The 17,656-nt window shown below is 37.5% G+C and overlaps 1 protein-coding gene across 3 annotated transcripts; it reads right to left on the reverse strand.

The window, feature by feature from the left end:
- Positions 1 to 159: 159 nt before the first annotated feature.
- On the reverse strand, positions 160 to 14,687 carry ETFQO (electron-transfer flavoprotein:ubiquinone oxidoreductase). Of its 3 annotated transcripts, XM_082872649.1 has the most exons (18): positions 14,083 to 14,685; positions 13,352 to 13,428; positions 12,591 to 12,697; positions 11,037 to 11,118; positions 10,851 to 10,956; positions 9,959 to 10,005; positions 6,503 to 6,577; positions 5,763 to 5,879; positions 5,251 to 5,319; positions 3,954 to 4,046; positions 3,458 to 3,560; positions 2,572 to 2,696; positions 2,140 to 2,189; positions 1,963 to 2,029; positions 1,262 to 1,341; positions 756 to 884; positions 599 to 665; positions 160 to 417 (listed from the first exon to the last, which is right to left on the reverse strand). In XM_082872649.1, exons 1-18 carry the CDS (start codon positions 14,612 to 14,614, stop codon positions 334 to 336), a joined length of 2,010 nt encoding a protein of 669 aa, XP_082728775.1. In that variant the 5' UTR covers positions 14,615 to 14,685; the 3' UTR covers positions 160 to 333. The 3 variants fall into 3 exon arrangements, with proteins under 3 accessions (XP_082728775.1, XP_082728776.1, XP_082728777.1); XM_082872650.1 differs by lacking the exons at positions 1,963 to 2,029; positions 2,140 to 2,189 and having other exon boundaries at positions 14,083 to 14,686; XM_082872651.1 differs by lacking the exons at positions 599 to 665; positions 756 to 884; positions 1,262 to 1,341; positions 1,963 to 2,029; positions 2,140 to 2,189 and having other exon boundaries at positions 14,083 to 14,687.
- Between the last annotated feature and the right edge of the window lie 2,969 nt (positions 14,688 to 17,656).

Raw genomic sequence — 17,656 nt, forward strand, 5'->3', positions numbered from 1 at the left:
TTGTATTTGATCCGAGTAGTCCTGCTTTCCATTCTGGGCAGCTCGGGTTGTGAGTAGTTCATTATCTGGGAACATGAACTCCAGATAATAAAGGTTTGTGTGCATTTCGTGGAGGAATCTCTTGACATGAATTCACAATGCAACGACTACTCAATCAAATGATCTAAACGGGAACAAGAAGGAATTACAATTTATATTAACTACAGGATATGGAGTTCTGCAGAAAAACCTCAGCACAGGTTAATTTTTTTTCCAATTAGATTGATTTTTATTTGTAATTGTATACTTTGGGATACATTTTTATTTTGCGCGCAGTTAATCCAAGCAAACGGTCTACATGATGGAGTAGCCTGGGCCGCCACCACCTTCCGGCACAGTCCATTCAATATTCTGCTTTGGGTCTTTGATATCGCAAGCCTGAAAAAATTAGAGTAAATATAGTTAAAAACTCCAGAAACACAATTTCTGGCATGTGTACCGCACCACGGAGAGAAACAAGAAAACATGGAAAATGTTTTTCAAAAAATACTTTCTGCTAAAACAAACAGATAGTTAGAGCCACAGTTATTCATTTCTTCCACATAGATATTAATGTTACCTTGCAGTGCAGGCAATTTTGGGCATTAATCTGCAGCTTCAGCTGACCCTTGTCGTCTGCAACATACCTAGATTACAGTCCAAGCAAAAAGAAGAAGAATCAGATGTAAAAGACTTACAGAAACCACTCTTGAATAATAACTGAAGAAGCATATTACTCGTATACACGTGCAGGGCAATATCGCGACTCGGGTCCAGCATACTTTGGCAGGTTTACAAGTTCAGGAATGTTGGAGTCTCTAAGTTGAAGATGTGCTGGCTGGTCATGTTCGTGATTTGTGTTGCTCCTAATAAGCAAATAAAGAAACAAATATATCATAGCAAGGAAGGAAGGAAGGAAGAAAATATTTCTCATTACATTGTCAAATGGCTATCCAAGAATGGATTTACGGGTGACAAATTTATTTGTCAAAATCAAGGCCTCAACTAATACATCAATCTTGTTTCACCACATCATTCCATCAATGCCAATATTTTCTACTAAGAATCATCATTCAGTTTCATATCCTGTGATGAAACAGTTTTATAACTTGACCTAGTAAGGCAATTTTACTTCTCAAGGTCCAATTGCCACCATAAAGCATTGACATTCAAAACTTGAATTTTTATTTAAATAGGAGAGAGAAAAAGTAAGAGAATGAAAAAAAAGGGTGTGAGTATAAACCTGTATAGAGAAGTAGGCACATCAAAAGACACAACCCCATCTGGTTTTGGGTATTGAATTGGGGAGTGTAAGCGTGCCTCCTGCAAAAGCAAGAATTCATTAATGAACAGATGGTTCGTAAGCAAATAAATCGTCTATAGCTATTGCTATTTGCTACATGCTAAAGAGAAACAGTTCTAATCTGTCTTGGTTTTCGATGGCACAGATTACAAGCACTTTAAATATATCTCATTATTGCCTACTGATCCATCCCAAGAGATTTGATCAGTGGTTACATCTTTGAATTATGGATATGGCAAGTGAGATGTTGACGAATTTGTTAGTCATTATATAAATATGTAGGAATTTGAGAGCCACGCAAAAGAGGGCAGTGGGCCTGTTTGGTTCAACTTCTTGTAAGCTAGAAGTTGCTAATCAGAAAATAGAAACTAAAGGCACCCCTTCCTTGCATCTCAATAACTAGGCTTTTTTCAACTTATATAAGCTATTTCTGCCTCATAAGCTGTAAGTCGAAACTATACCAATTACTCCGGCACAAATTTAAAAAAAAAGAAAAAGAAACTAGAAGCAACTTCATAAGCTGCACCAAATCCCTCGCATGAGTGTTGGGGGTCATGCATTCTATGAAAATTAAGTTCTAATATGTGACATTTTAAATATTTTTTAATTATTAATTAAATACAAGAGTAGTAGCTTCTCACATCTGTTGCTTTATGATCAGGTTTGCCATGCTTCAGTGTCAAGGGGAATCTTCCCTTCAATATGTAGCTACGACAAAGAAAGTACCAGTTAAACCATGTTCCATATAACAAAAGAAATTGAAATTTCATATAATTGGAGTGATATGCAACTTAATCTGGCAGAAGGTGATGTCTTACTGTTCTAAGGCACTTAAAGCTAAACCAGGAAAAAGTCCTCGCTCGAAAGCCTACAAGGGGAATAAAAAAACTGCAACATTAGCTATAAATACATCATAATCTTCTCAACTACAGAACTACGTATTGACCCACATCTGACAAATCCAGCCACCTCCCCATTTTTTTTAAACTATTTTTTTTAGTAATTACCCCCAGAAACATAATTCCAGTACATGTAAATATTTTCTCGATCATCCAGAATAAGAGAATAGATTTGGATATCGTAAAAATATAATTCATTCAAGAGGTGGTTTATTTAGACAATAAATTGTTGAAATGGGCCATCAATTAGCATCTCTGAGAAAACCAAAGAGTGAAGGAGATCAAAATACGAAATGGGAATCAGAGGAAAGATCATTTAGAAAGTTAGAAAGGATAAATTTCAATACGTACTGGTCGATAGTTCCGAGCTCTGTAAAGTTCTTCCCATATCCATGAATTTTTTAAGTTGTTCCAGTATGTTTCCATATTTAAGCCTTCATGAAGTACACTAAATGCAGCTTCTGCTGCTAGCATTCCTGTAAGAAAATAAGCTTTAGAAGTACTCCTTTATTTTCTAATAGCTTGATCACAAATTCCAACCATTCTATATGTTATTTCATTTTTTCTAATAGCTTATTTGGTGGGTTGCATGTAGCAGAGGTGGACTGTGGAGGAGTTGGGTGTGGCAGGGGAGGGTGGGGAAGGGCAGGCAGGGGAGGGTGATGCTCTCTGTTCCTCTCACACCCATCTGGGATATAAGTTATTTGGTTATGGAGTATGTATCAGTGTAGGTATATGTGTACGCATTTTTTTCAACAAGAGGATGGGTGAGTTGTAGAGGGGTTGCCACTGGTGGTGGAGGTGGCTTCTAGGAGGGAGGAAGACAGTGGAAGAAGAGGTATGTTAACAAAATTATCCAAGAAAGAGGGGTAAATTGACAAAATTATCCTTCTCTGTTACGAAGATGGACAGATGGCACAGTACCGAGAAGTTTAGGGTTTAAGAATTTTTTTTGAAAAATAAAAGGTTTAATTTGTTACAAGGGTCAAACTTTTTTTCTTTTTTTTGGGGGCAATTTACCTCAGATATATAACAATTTACTGCTGCAACAAAAAATCATCTGGCATACTTAATCTCATAGTAACTAAATCTTGAATGACTTTATCCTAGAATTTAGCAATTTACAACACCAAACAATCATAAAATAAATGTTTTATATCAACTAGATACCAACTAGACATATCGTATGGTTTTCACATTAACGATAAAGCACTGCTTGAGATAATGTGAGTTATACCTGATTTCATGGCAGTATGTGTGCCCTTTATTTTTGGTACATTTAAGAAGCCAGCTGAGCATCCAATAATTGCTCCACCCGGGAATACTGGATATGGAATAGACTGAAATTTAACTAGCATCATATTTATATTTGCATAACATCTAACAAACAATTAGTAATATTGTTAATAAGGTACCATGCCTTTTGAGCTGTAGATATAAAACGGGAAAAACGAGTTGCCACTCTGCATTTGCAGTCTAATCGGCTATAAATATTATAATTTTAGCTCTTATGATTCTGGCACACAATATGTGCAAATCTTTCGTGTAAACAGCCACCAATAATTTTGCAAATGAAAATTATTTTCAGGCACTTAGCATCTGCCTTTTAGCACTGATTTACAATACTACATCAGGCATGCATGTGGTGGATTCAAGAAGCCTTTGATACCACTACTATCTTAATGTGAATTTTCCTATTGGTCACTGGACAAATAAAATAACATATCACGCACCTGAAACCCGCCTTCATTCAATGTACGGGCACCATATTGGAGGACAGTAGCACCTTCAAGAAGAGGTTTGATGGCCGGATGTTGTTTAAGTTTCTACACAAAGGAATTAATACACAAGAGACCGAGTAAGACCTTATGCTTGCACTTTGTAGATAAATACCTAAAAGGTAAAGAGATACACTCTATCCAAGGAAAAAAATGCTGATAGGATTACAGACTTCAAAATAATAAAAAGCAGTTAAGGGATTCTCCAAGAAAGTAAACTTAGGTGATAAAAGAATCGCTCAAACAAACATTGAAAGACTTGGAACCAATACAAGTCAATAGCTATGAGAAAAAAAAAGTTCATATATTCTTTGAAAGCAGGACAGCCTATTGCATTAGCTTCAGTTGACTCTTTTCTTTTTCTTTTTTTATATATTTTAAAATGAGCTGGGTTTTGCACATTTTGTTATGGGTTGAACAATAAACATCACCTACCAAACCCACTCACAATATTGTCATTCTAGTTTGTTTGCCATATACTTCTAACCATACAATTAATATGAGACAAATATGATGGTTACAATTGATCCAATCATCCTATTTGTTGACTAAACTCAGCAGATCATCATCCCTATGGAGGGAAACCTTTTCTAGATTTGTCTGATGCTTGACGCAATCTAACCATAAAAGGTGATTCCCAAGGAATTCCCAGGTTCTTCTTCTCTTGCTTCTTTCACTTTTATTCTTCTTTAGACACTAGTCAGATTTTGCTGTTCACAGGTAATGCCTATTCAGTCCCTCATTTATCCTGTCAATCCAAAATCAACACTAACTCTTTCCACTACTTTTTGGCATTGAATTGAGCACTGAAACCTTAAAATACTTGCTGTCAATAACTACTGACAAACTATTCACTGAAAATCCAACAGCCTTTTCACTTTAAAAACTAAGTTCAACTAAGTTCTAACTCTTTACAAATGGAAAACCCTACAACCTTTCTTCCAGTTCATTAAATCCTAACCAACAAGCATAATGTGACTCCCACCCCCATTAAGCTAACTGCAAGCGGCAACATTCCAAGTTCCTGCTGTCTCCTACATCAATGTATGAGAAGAATATACAGAGAAAGAAAACTGTTTATAGACTTTTGGTAACATTTTATATTATAAACAGTAACAGATTTTCATTTTATAAAAAAGGGGAGAGAGAGAGACTCACATATGAAAAAGAAAATGTGCAATCTTGACTTATGTGAAGGTAGGTCCATATATAATATATAAATAAACATTGCAAAAATAACAATAAAAAATACCTGGAATTCCTCATAAGGATTCAAGAAAGGGTTGTGGTAATTCAAAGCAACAACAAGGCCAAGAGAAACCTGTATATCCAACCGAGGAAACATCTCATTTAGGTGCCCAAATTAGGGTTTCATTGTGGAGCATGCTAATGGAAAAAATTAATAACTAAATGTAAATTCCAATTTTAAAGCATCAGAACTTATGAAGTCAACAAGGTTGCTCCAGCCACTTTCTGAACTATAAATCGACGTCCACCTCTTTTTTCTCTCCTTTTGAAAACGTTTATCACATAACGACTAATGCATTTAAAAGGACAAAATTTCTAGCATTGTTAGCCATATTTTTATAAACGACTTCTGAGTAGATTTAGCATTTCATTTTATTAGTATATCCTCCACTTATACAATTACATACCTTTGTACACCATATAATGTAACACAAGAAGCTAAGGTAATTAGTAAAATTAATACACTAAATTGTATCCTTAATTAATATAGAGCTATAAAGCAAGGGCAAATGATACCTGTCTGTCTTTCATATGGTATAGAAAAGATCCCCCATATGTCTTGTTATCCAATGGCCAACCCAAGGTGTGAAGTACATGACCAGGTTCATGCTTACTTGAATCAATTTCCCAAACCTGATAAAATTTCGCTTCAAGAATTAAGCACAAGCTAGAAAAATCTTGGGGATGTATTTACTAGCTAGTACTCTAATTCTACATGCCTCCAAAAGATTCTCTCTTAAATTATTTGGTCAAATGAGATTTTGTGAAAGCGAAACTACTGGCGAAAGTGAAGGATCACGGAGGAACAACCATTAGATATAAAACATCTAGTTCTTCAACTACGCCATAAGGCTCTTTTTATGGATTCACCATGCTTCTAGGAAAAATTAATAACAATTAAAACATATGCATTAGAAGATAAGACTATGAATGATTTATCCTCAATGAATTATGTGCAAATTGATAATATGATGCATTAAAGTTAATTGGAAAATGGATAGCTTAGTACACAAGACTTTATTCCCGCATGTAGATAGGTTGTTCTCGTGTTTCAAAACACTCATGCTTATGTCACGATAGAGCAACCTTACTGTTACTCCAAGGCCCACCATTGGTGACAAGTTTCAAAAACAAAAATGTATAGGTCAATGTATCAAATTTCCAACCTACATTGCCCTACCTCCAACCCAAAGAAAATAAAAAAATAAATACAACTGCTATTGCAAAAAAAATTACTAAGAACAAGAGAAATTTACCTCTTTAATTCCTAGAGCATAAGTTTGATGTTGTCCCTGCACCTTCGCCCTCAAATTGTACTTTTTCATTATTTTCTGCATATGAGAAAACAAAATAAAGTTCTTACTAGTTAATGAACATAGGATTGGACAGAAAATTGTAGAAACTGTTAAAATCCACCTACTCTCCACCTACTTCACCCACTTAAACCTACTCCACTAAACCTAACCCACTACACCACTACCACCTCACCTACTCCACTAAACCTAACCAACTACACCACTACCACCTCCACTTCACCTACTCCTTACCTACTACACACTCACCCTCTTCTATATATAGGAATCATGAATCATTGTAATAGATATAACATTATATCAATCAATAATACATAAATTCTTACATGGTATCAGAGCAAGGTTAAGAAATTAATATTTTTCGCTTCACCGGCGGGCGGCAACCTCGCCTTGACCGCCCGCCGGACCTCAACCTATTCCGCTTGAATTTTTCTACACATACCTTGATCACTCTGCATGTCCTTCCTCCTCCTGCTGCTGAATATTGGTTTGCAACTTTGCTCGGTCAGTTCAATTTACACAAGTTCCTATCCTCTGTCAAAGAGAATGGATTGATGCAACCCTCCGAATCTTCATGGCTGAAAAACCTTGGACCTCCGGATTGCCCACCTTTCCAACCTCAGGAAGCTCTCTCTCCGCCAGACCCTCTTCCACGACGCCGGACAACTCCTCAATCAACATCGTTGCCGGTATCGATCCCAACCAAGGCGACATCGCCGGGTACCTCCCGGAGGAGCTCGGACTCCTCACAGATCTCGCATTGTTTCACATCAACTCGAATCGATTCTGCGGCACAGGCCCTCACAATATCAAGAACTTGAAGCTTCTCTTCAAGCTCGATCTCAGCAACAACAGGTGCGCCACCAGCACCACCGGCGTCTTCCAAATCAACATGGGACTTGTTTACAGTTTCCATTTGCAAGACCCAGAGACAGATTCCTCCTGTAAAGGCAATGCGACACTGAGATCATTAATTCCCCCACAAAATATGGACGGTTTTCCAACTTGAATCAACCGTCTTCGGCGATTTCAAGCTCAATGGACATGAAAATGCAGGCTTTGGATCTCTTCACTTCTGGTAGATTTTCAGGGTGTTTACATCAGGTTTCTCATGATAATCTTGGACTTTACAAAGACAGCCTTTCTTATGGTGTTGGTCATATGCATCAACAATCAAGCCACAACAGGCAGACGGTGGAATCTCTTTTTCCCAGTCTCTCTCACTTTACACCCAGCCTTACCATACTCCACTCATTCTCTCTCAGTGGTCTACCTTTTTATTTTTATTTTTATTTTTTATTATTATTATTATTATTATTATATCAAATAATCCATACACTCATGTTTCCCACTGATAGTGTCCACTTTTGAACCCATCCCCACTTCTTTATTTCTTTTTAATCAAATTTCTTTTTTTTTTTTTATTATTATTATTCTTATTTAAAAAAAAAAAAAAAAAAAAAAAAAAAAACCAAACACCATTGCAAACAATTTACAAATTTGCACACCAACTCATTTTATTCATGTCGGGTCTCACCCCGATCACCATGTTTCCACATACAAAAACACAAAAAAAAAAACACAAAACAAAAAAATAAAATAAAATAAAATAAAATACAAACAAACACCCACATTCACAGGTGGAATTTTTCTTCTCTATTCTGCCGTCGGTCTTTTCTTCTTGCCTCCGTCTTGGGCGGCCCTTGCCGGTGTTGCCTCCGTGTTTCCCACTCCACTGGGCATGATCACTACTCCCTGCTCCTCCACTGCAGAATATGGCGGACCTCCAAAACGGAACATCACGGTGGCCTTCCGCTTTAGCTCCTTGTTTTCCGCCTTTAGCACACTTATCTCTGCTCGCGCATCCTTATACATGCGTTGGAGCAGAGCCAGTTGGGCGTTTAACTGCTGCACCTCATTTGTCCTACTCTGCAGCCGGTGCGACAAGTTTGTGACCGCCGTCATGCTCTCCACACATGACTTCAAAGTATACTGATTGGCCTCAATATCAGTTTGCACCGCCATTTTTTGTTCCACAGACCGCATAGGAAAGTTCAACGGAGCAAACCCAGAGGCGCTTGGTTGAGGTTCAGGGGCCACCGCACCAGTTATCTCTCTTGTTGACTCGTTGAGGTCGGGAAAGAGAGTGAGCAGACCACGGGACGAAGAGGCCATATTCTGGGTAGCTGGACGGGAAGAAGAGGCCATGTTTTTTGGGTTGCTGAGTGTTTCCGAGAAGGGTTGGATACAGAGTATTTACAGATTGTTTCAGAATGACCAGTTCAGAGGTTTCAGTCTGGTTTGGTTTCCTCCGCCTCCGCCTCCGCATTGGTTTATATTGACACTGACGACGCGGCCGACACGCCGCTCTGTCGCTCACGTGCCTCGCCGCGTCTTCGGCTCACCTTTTGATGGCTCGACGCTTTCTGTCGGGCACGCCTTTTGATGAAGTGGGCGCGCCTTTTGAGGGCGCGACTTTTAAGGGCTCACTATATCTATCCATATATATATATATATATTTAGGCAGCCTACATACACCATCATACAGTGTATTTTTTACAAGGGTCCGACAAGACTCTGTAAACTGTCCCGACATAGATTCCGGTTAGTTTCTACAAAGGTCCGACAAGACTCTGTAAACTGTCCCGACATTGATTCCGGTTAGTTTCTACAAGGGTCCGACAAGACTCTGTAAACTGTCCCGATATTGATTCCGGTTAGCTCCTTCATGGGTCCGACAAGACTTTGTAAACTGTCCCGAAATTGATTCCGGTTAGTTTCTACAAGGGTCCGACAAGACTCTGTAAACTGTCCCGACATTGATTCCGGTTAGTTTCTACAAGGGTCCAGCAAGACTCCGTAAACTGTCACAACAACTGTCACAACATTGTCTGCTACAACGGTCCGACATGACCCCATAAACTGTCTTCTACATCGGTCTGACACCACCATACAGTGTCCTCTACAACGTTATGACACCACCATCCAGTGTCTTCACTAATGGTCTGACACGACCATACAGTGTCTACTATCCTCTTTTTATGTATTTTCTTGTTTTGTTACTCTCTCCAAACTCAAGTTGGTTAGTTCCTATCCCCCTTGAGTTTGCGGGGGGCTGTTAAAATCCACCTACTCTCCACCTACTTCACCCACTTAAACCTACTCCACTAAACCTAACCCACTACACCACTACCACCTCACCTACTCCACTAAACCTAACCCACTACACCACTACCACCTCCACTTCACCTACTCCTTACCTACTACACACTCACCCTCTTCTATATATAGGAATCATGAATCATTGTAATAGATATAACATTATATCAATCAATAATACATAAATTCTTACAGAAACCATAGCTAATACTGCAGCCATAAGAGACAATCTCTTTATACCTCTGATAATGACCCTCGGCATCCTTCACCAAGAAGTGTTATGCGTCCTGCAGAGCAACAAATTTATTAAGAGTCAGAACCAGTAGGCTAGGGACTAATAAATAAACCTTGCAAACTAGGTCAATCTTGGCAAACCTTTTCTATATGAAAGCCAATCATAAACATGAAGTTCTTTTCTAAAAAATTTCTTATTTTCTTACTGTTGGTGGAAATATGCACATAATCAAAAAAATATTATTTTTATTACTATGTACAGATCAAATTAAGGCCTCGTTTGGCAAGTGCCTCTTTTAGCAAAAAAGCTAAAAAGTTACTAAAAAAAACAAAAAACCAACAACCCATACTAAAAAGTCAAAGATTCCCTTTTCTCTCTACTTTTTGCACATCTTTTCGTAAAAAGCCAAAAAGTCATCCCAAACATACTAGTTTTTTTTACATCACATTTTAGCTAAAAAGCCAAAAAGTTACTAAAAAAGCCTGTTCCCAAACGAAGCCTAATTCCATATTACATAGGTATTTTGTGGTTGATTCCATTGTGAATAGAAAGGCCGATCTTTCATTTGACTGGAGAATGGCTATTGTTATGTATTAGGGAATAAATGACGATTAGTGTCAACTTTCAAATGCTCATTTCAGCCTTTGCCTTTGACAACTTAAAGGTGGAAATGGAGGCCATTCTACTCCACTACACTCACTGCAAACCAAAGTTAGCATCAATGATGTTATATGACAAAATGACTGATACAGTTGGAGAAAGATCAGAAAGATGAAATAGCTATCAGCAACTAATGCTTCAGGAAGCGAAAAATGCATATGCAGCATACACACTCAACCTGAGAGACCTTATATATTGCAAGGATGAGAACTAGAGAAAGAACTTAACAGGACCTACCTTTCAATTCTACACCACATTGGAAATTGTCCCTCCTTGAACCATCTTTGGCAATTCCCATATCATTCGTTGCAATACCAATAACTTTCTCATCATCATATAAAATCTGAAAAATCAAATAACATGTTAATTCATGACGTTCAAATATGCTAGACATTAAAATGTGTCAACCAAATGCAGAAGCACCTCACTAGCAGCAAAGCCTGGGTATATTTCAACTCCTAATTCTTCAGCTTTTTCTCCCAACCAACGTGCTAATTGACTCAAACTGCATCAGAGGGTCTATATTGGTAAAATGCCCTAAAATATTAGCACCATTAAAATGTGAAAAACAGAAAAAAGTTGTAGAATGTAACACTTAATACTAATAAATCATCTAAATGCCTCAACCTCAAAACCTCAAAAGAAGCAACTAAGTCAAGGTTGTGAAACAAGGCGGGTCAAACATTTTCCTTCTGAGAGACAAATACTATAAAACATCAAATTCACAAGCAAAAGGGCCATCAAAAGAAAACATGTACTCATAAATGTATGACCAATGTCAGTAACTTAAAAATGCTAGTATCAGCCTTCTATACGGTGGCACATTTACTGTATCTTTCTGATATAAAAAGACAAATATAGCAAGTGTAAATGAGACAAAACTAGAGGAAAACAGAAAACCAAACCAAACCAAACAAAACCTTAAGTTCCATCAAATGGGGTCGGCTACATGAATCCTTCTTCTCCATTCGGTTCTATCAAGGATTATTTGATTAGTCAAATTAAGGAGGTTCATATTTCTATTTATTACACTATCCCACGTCAATCTAGGTCTACCCCTTCCCCTAGCATTTCCATCTACTTTAACTGTATTTCATCTCCTTACTATTGCCTTTGTTGGTCTCCATTGTATATGACCAAACCATCTCAATCTATTCTCTTTCAACTTATCTTCTATCGTTGCTACTCCTACCCAATTGCGAATATATTCAGTCCTAACTATCTTTTTTAGTCTTGCCACACATTCACCTTAACATCCTCATCTCAGTAACAATCATCTTATCTACATGTCGTTTTTTAGTTGCCTAATATTTCATCCCATACAATATCGTTGGTCTAATAGCCGTTCTATAGAACTTTCCTTTTAGTTTAGTGGGTGTTCGTTTATCACACAATACCCCAAACGCCCCATACACACTCTTCCACTTAAGCCAACCCACCTTAATTCCATGGACCACATCTTCTCCAATCTCCACAACTGCTGGGCAAAGTTTTTTATTTTTTACTTTTTTAGGTAACTCCAACATCCATCAAGTCATAAATTCTTCTTCATCCTTCCCTTCCTCGTCCTCTTTAAGTGAAACACACAACCCATGTCCCAACCGAGAACAATCATTGACTGCCAAATGTGGCAGTGACGTGGCCATGCCACAAACAAATCTACGTAATCCATTTTTGGGTCCCACATAAATGGGTGACCCAGATCTATTTGTGGCATGCAATAAAATTTCTCCAACCAGGATCGATCCTGCACTTTCCATTTTGAGAATGGTAGGAGATACCACACAAGCGAGTAGCTGGTGGTATCATCAAGTCACAGGTTGGCACCAATGTGAAACTTCAGAAGCTAAATGTTCAATGAATTGGCAACAAAAGAAAATTAAGACAAAAAATTTGGCAGGTCAAATGGAAGTTAAGACACAAACCTAATTTTCTCCATTCATGCTTCATAATGATTTGAGCACAGGGTACGTGTACCTTATAACATAGTTTCCTTTGTTATCAAAAGGACATGGAAGGGAAATTGCTCTGTCCTTGGTGAGTAACCAAAACTTATCTGAAGAAACAGGGACATCTATAGGTGCCTGCAAAAGATCAGAAAAACCCTATTTAAACTAGAACGGAACATAGCAGTACATCACACATGAACTATTCTAGAACCAGGGTAAATAAATGATTATGTAGAATAGAAAATACTAGCATATCACTTTACATATATGAACCAGGGTAAATAAATGATTCTGTAAAGTGGAAAATACTAGCATATCACTTTACATATCAAATATATAACATGCAGAAAGCTAACCTGCAACATGTTAAGAGAGCTTAACTCAAGACATGGTAAGAGAATAACTACTGGCTGTGTTTGTAAATCTTTGGAGCAGCAACCGCATATATTGGAGGAGCAACAGAAAGTTTGACAATTTATATGATTGTTCCTTCCTTAGCTGATATGTCATTATTAATAAATTTATCAAATGAATATATGTGATGACCTTTTTTCTTGAAACTTTCAAATTCAAAATTTCCTACTAAGACCCACATTGAAGTTAATTATTGTGTTGCCTGTTTACAGAGATCTGTTGAGATGACAACTTCATTCTTACCATCATAATACAAGTGATCTTCATACAATCAAGTTAGAGCATTGTGAATGATCTTAGATTGAACACATCTTCAGTACATTCTGGAGCAATGCAAATAACATAGAAGGAAATAGAAAGCCAATAAAGAAGTACCCCTTCCTGCTTCCATTGTGGGAGAAGTTCATCTAGTGCCCGAGGTTCAAAAACATTCCCTGATAGTATATGAGCACCTATAATCACATTGGAGTAAATAATAACATTAAGTAAAGGTTATTACTTTAGGCATTGAGTAGTAAGAGTTATAGAGCTTGGAAACACCAAGAAATAATCATCACCACTAAAATATTAATCTTAAAAAGCATATGAAGAAACTAAGATAAAGATAAATCTTGACCAACTAAGGGGCTCGAAAAATTAAAAATCAAAAAGATTCTTCCTATTTTTTTATTCTTTATAAAACAATAAGAATCATATTACAGCGTAAACTTAAGAATCATCAATAAACTTAGTTGGGTTGCATGGTTTCTTCTATTCCACAAAAATAGTTCAAACAAAACTATCCGGGGAGGGCCGCATATAAAGAGAAGTTTTGTTCCAACTTCGACCAACACAGGAATTGAATGAATCTCTTACGTTTTCATAGCATCTGAATGGACAAGTTCATAAAATAACATGAAACTACCACCATAATTATGAAAACTAAAGCTCATTAATGCAACGATCAAGAAACCAAATTGGGATTATTTTGAACAAGTGTTCAAGGGATAGAAATCTAGCTCAAACCCAATTCAAAACTCTTCAATATCCAATTTTAGTTTTCACTCTCCATTTCTAGAACAGCAAACCATGAAACCATAACTCAATAGAGGATTAAAGAAGCATACCCACTTCAGCACCTTTCTCAACAACACAAACCGATAAATCAACATCCTTTTCGCGACACAATTGCTTCAATCGTATTGCAGCAGACAACCCAGCAGGCCCAGCTCCAACAATCACAACATCATAATTGATTGACTCTCTGTCCGATTCACTACAGAAACTCCGAACCCTCGAAAACCCAATTCCATTACCATTAAATTTTCCAACTTTTTTCCAATTCAGTGAATGCCCATCTAAGAAAACATGGTTTAAAGAGATTTGATTGGTGTGAAGGTTAAATTTGTGGAAAAAAGGGTACCCATTTGGGGATTGGAGTGAGTATATGGAATTGGGATGTTTTGGAGGAAACCCAGATGGAGTGAATAGGTTGGGAGTGATTGGAGGATTGATTTGGGGATGACAAAAGGGTGGGTTTGTTGTGGAATTGCAGAGATGAGTTGAGAAGTCCTGGGTTGTTGAGCAAGTGTAGTGTGTTGAATGAGAAGATATTGATCTGGGTTTGAATTTGGAGGAGAAAGAGCGAAGACGAAGCATGATAATTTGAATGACGAAGCTCGTGGGGGCGACTGTAGTGAGTTCTATCGACTGTGCCTCACTTGGGAGGAAAAATAAAGAAATAGAAGAAAAAATAATAATAATCTATACTATATATTGAGTAAAAGGGGATTTCTAACCCAAGTCTTGTGAGAGTTTCAATCTCTTAATCTAAATTTCTTGATTTTTTATTTAAAAAAAAAAATCTTAACATTTATTAACTTCTCCTAACCCCTAAGTCTTACCCTCATAATAACACTTTAATGTATTAACCACAAGCATAAAAAAAAAGGAAAATGCTAGAGGTTTCAAATTTTCTACCAAATAAATGACCAAATGTCTCACATGGGTGTGGGGCCTACAAAATTGTGGACCCCACATCCATGTGAGACATTTGGTCATTTGTTTGGTAGAAAAGTTTGGTAGAAAATTTGGTGTCCCTAGTATTATCCTAAAAAAAAAGAAAATGCTAGAGGTCCCAAATTTTCTATCAAATAAATGACCAAATGTCTGACATGGGTGTGGGACCTACAAAATTGCGGACCCCACATCCATGTGAGACATTTAGTCATTTGCTTGGTAGAAAATTTGGTATCCCTAGCATTATCCTAAAAAAAAGAAAAATGCTAGAGGTCCCAAATTTTCTACCAAATACATATGAATTCCTTGAAAAGTCTCAACACATATGATTATTATCCATTACAATAACATTTTAATGCATTAAGAACAAGCATAAAAAAATTTTCTTAAAAAGTCCAACACATATGATTACTATCAAAATATTAAACTTTAATATAATATAATATAATAAAAAAAGAAGACATTTAATTCTTTAAAAAGTTCAACACATATGATTATTATCAAAATATTAAATTTAAATATAATATAAAAAAGGAAAAAAAGAAGACATTTAAAAAAAAAAAAAGACATTTAAAAATCGCAATTCACATATATAGATAATTGTAAATTTATTAAGGAAAATGGGGTTTCTAAACCCCAAGCCTTATGGGAGCTCCAATCTCTCAATCTTAATTTTCTAAATTTTTTATTTTTTTTAAAAAAAAACCTCAGCATTTATTGATTTGATCAAAATCCACTGATCAGCATTTATTAATTTTTTCCAATCCACATGCCTGCATTTATTGATTTGGTCATAATCTCTCATTAGCATTTAAAATTCCCTTATACAAATAATTATAGATACAGCCTGTGCATAGTTAATGCAGTAGCCTTTTTAACTTCTTCTGTACACTATGTTTAGTGATAAGATTATTAAATTATTTTTATAAAAAAATCTTAAAAAACATAATTTATATATTAAAAAAAATTAAAACAAATATAAATATCTATAATTATCTCATGCATAGCACGAGTGATAGGTTAGTAATAATAAAAATAAAGTTTTTTTTCTTCTTATTATTAGCTATATTTAGATGAGTAAAAAAAAAAAAAGAGCATGTAAAATAAGAAAATGTGTGAGTTCTTTATTATTTTTATGAAATTTTATGAATAATTTTGGTATTATAAAAAATATACAATCAATCAAATTCATTTTTTACCACATATTATCATTTTTTGTGTGAAAAATAAAGCAATATTATATGATAGTTGAGAGGGTAATTTTTGGGAAAATTGGGCCGAGCTTCGAGTTGGGTTTTGAGGCCCAAAGCGCAGAGGACTAGGTAAAAAGGCCGTACTGAATACTCCGGCCATGAGAACAAAGTTACTCCGGCCCAAGGAGGTGTGATTACTCCGGCTCAAGAAGAGATAGTTGCGTCGGCCCAAGGAAGAGTAAAGCTACTCCGGTCCGGAGGCAACTCGGAGTTAGGCCGGTCTCAGAGTTAGTCCGGTCGCAGTATGTTCTGGGAAGACCAGTTTCGGAATTAGTCCGGTCGTGACTTACAATGGTTAGGTCGGTCAGAACTTGTTACTGGAAAGGTTGACCTAAGCACACCAAGGTTGAACAAGGGCAGCCGAAGTAATGAGTTAGAGGAGAAGACCGAGCTAAGGATAGTTCGGCCTTCTATGTGGCTCAGCATAGCCAGTGTTATTTCGGTCATGTTGTAGTTCGGCCATGAAGAAAACCATCCCACTTGGTTTAAGCAGTGGGGAGGGTGTAAAAGGATAAGCATTATCCTTAGGAGAATGAATCCTAGGAGGACTCCGCATGGAGAAATACAAGTCCTACCAGGATTGTGCCACGGGAAACTTATAAAAGCCTACAAGCATCACCTTGGAGGAGGTAATTGAACACAATCTTTCTGAGAACTTAGAGCTTTGTCTATTTGTCAAGTTTTCTAACTTAGGCATCGGAGAGGTTTCCGGCACACACCCGCCGGCTAGCTCACGTTTGTGTTTTCAGGTGACAAAGCGACGTCGTACGGAGAAGCGTGGACTTGGTCAACAGGATTATACGAGGAGAATTATTTCCTCCCCGTACAATTGGCGCCGTCTGTGGGAAGAACAGACAAGAACAAAAACCTCTTGACTAAGCTTCTCCTTTTCTCATTCAATGGCACACATTGAAGACTTGCCGCAGTCCGCCGTCGACGGACAAACTCCAGAAGGGGGCGCAAGGCGTGAAGGATTACCTGGCGTCCTTCCCATGGCGGACTTGGAGCCCCAACAACATAATTCCAGGAGGAGTGGCAGAGGAAGGCGGAATGGCAGCCCTCGTCACTCTCAAAGTCCCGACAGGCAAAGGAGGAGGATTGATCCTCAAGCCCTGGAAGATCGCGTAAAGGAACAGGATGAACTAATTCGAAGGATGGCGGCGGACATGGAGGCCTTGAAACGCCAGATGAAGACCAAAGATGTGGCGACAGGAGAGGGGCGCAAGCACAAGACGCCCCCTCGCCACTCAGAAAGTCGTAGTAGGAATACTACACCCTGTCAAGGAGAGAGCAGAAGCCTCAGGACAGGCGACACTCACTCCTTATCTTCAAGGACTCGTCACTCCAGGTCTGAGAGGACGAGATCCGAAAGATCATACACTGAAGGAAGCACGTATTGGCCTTCACATTCACACCAAACCAGATCCAG

Source organism: Camellia sinensis, chromosome 6 (assembly GCF_055761805.1).
Source record: "Camellia sinensis isolate YWXY chromosome 6, ASM5576180v1, whole genome shotgun sequence".
In the NCBI taxonomy this organism is placed as follows: Eukaryota; Viridiplantae; Streptophyta; class Magnoliopsida; order Ericales; family Theaceae; genus Camellia; species Camellia sinensis.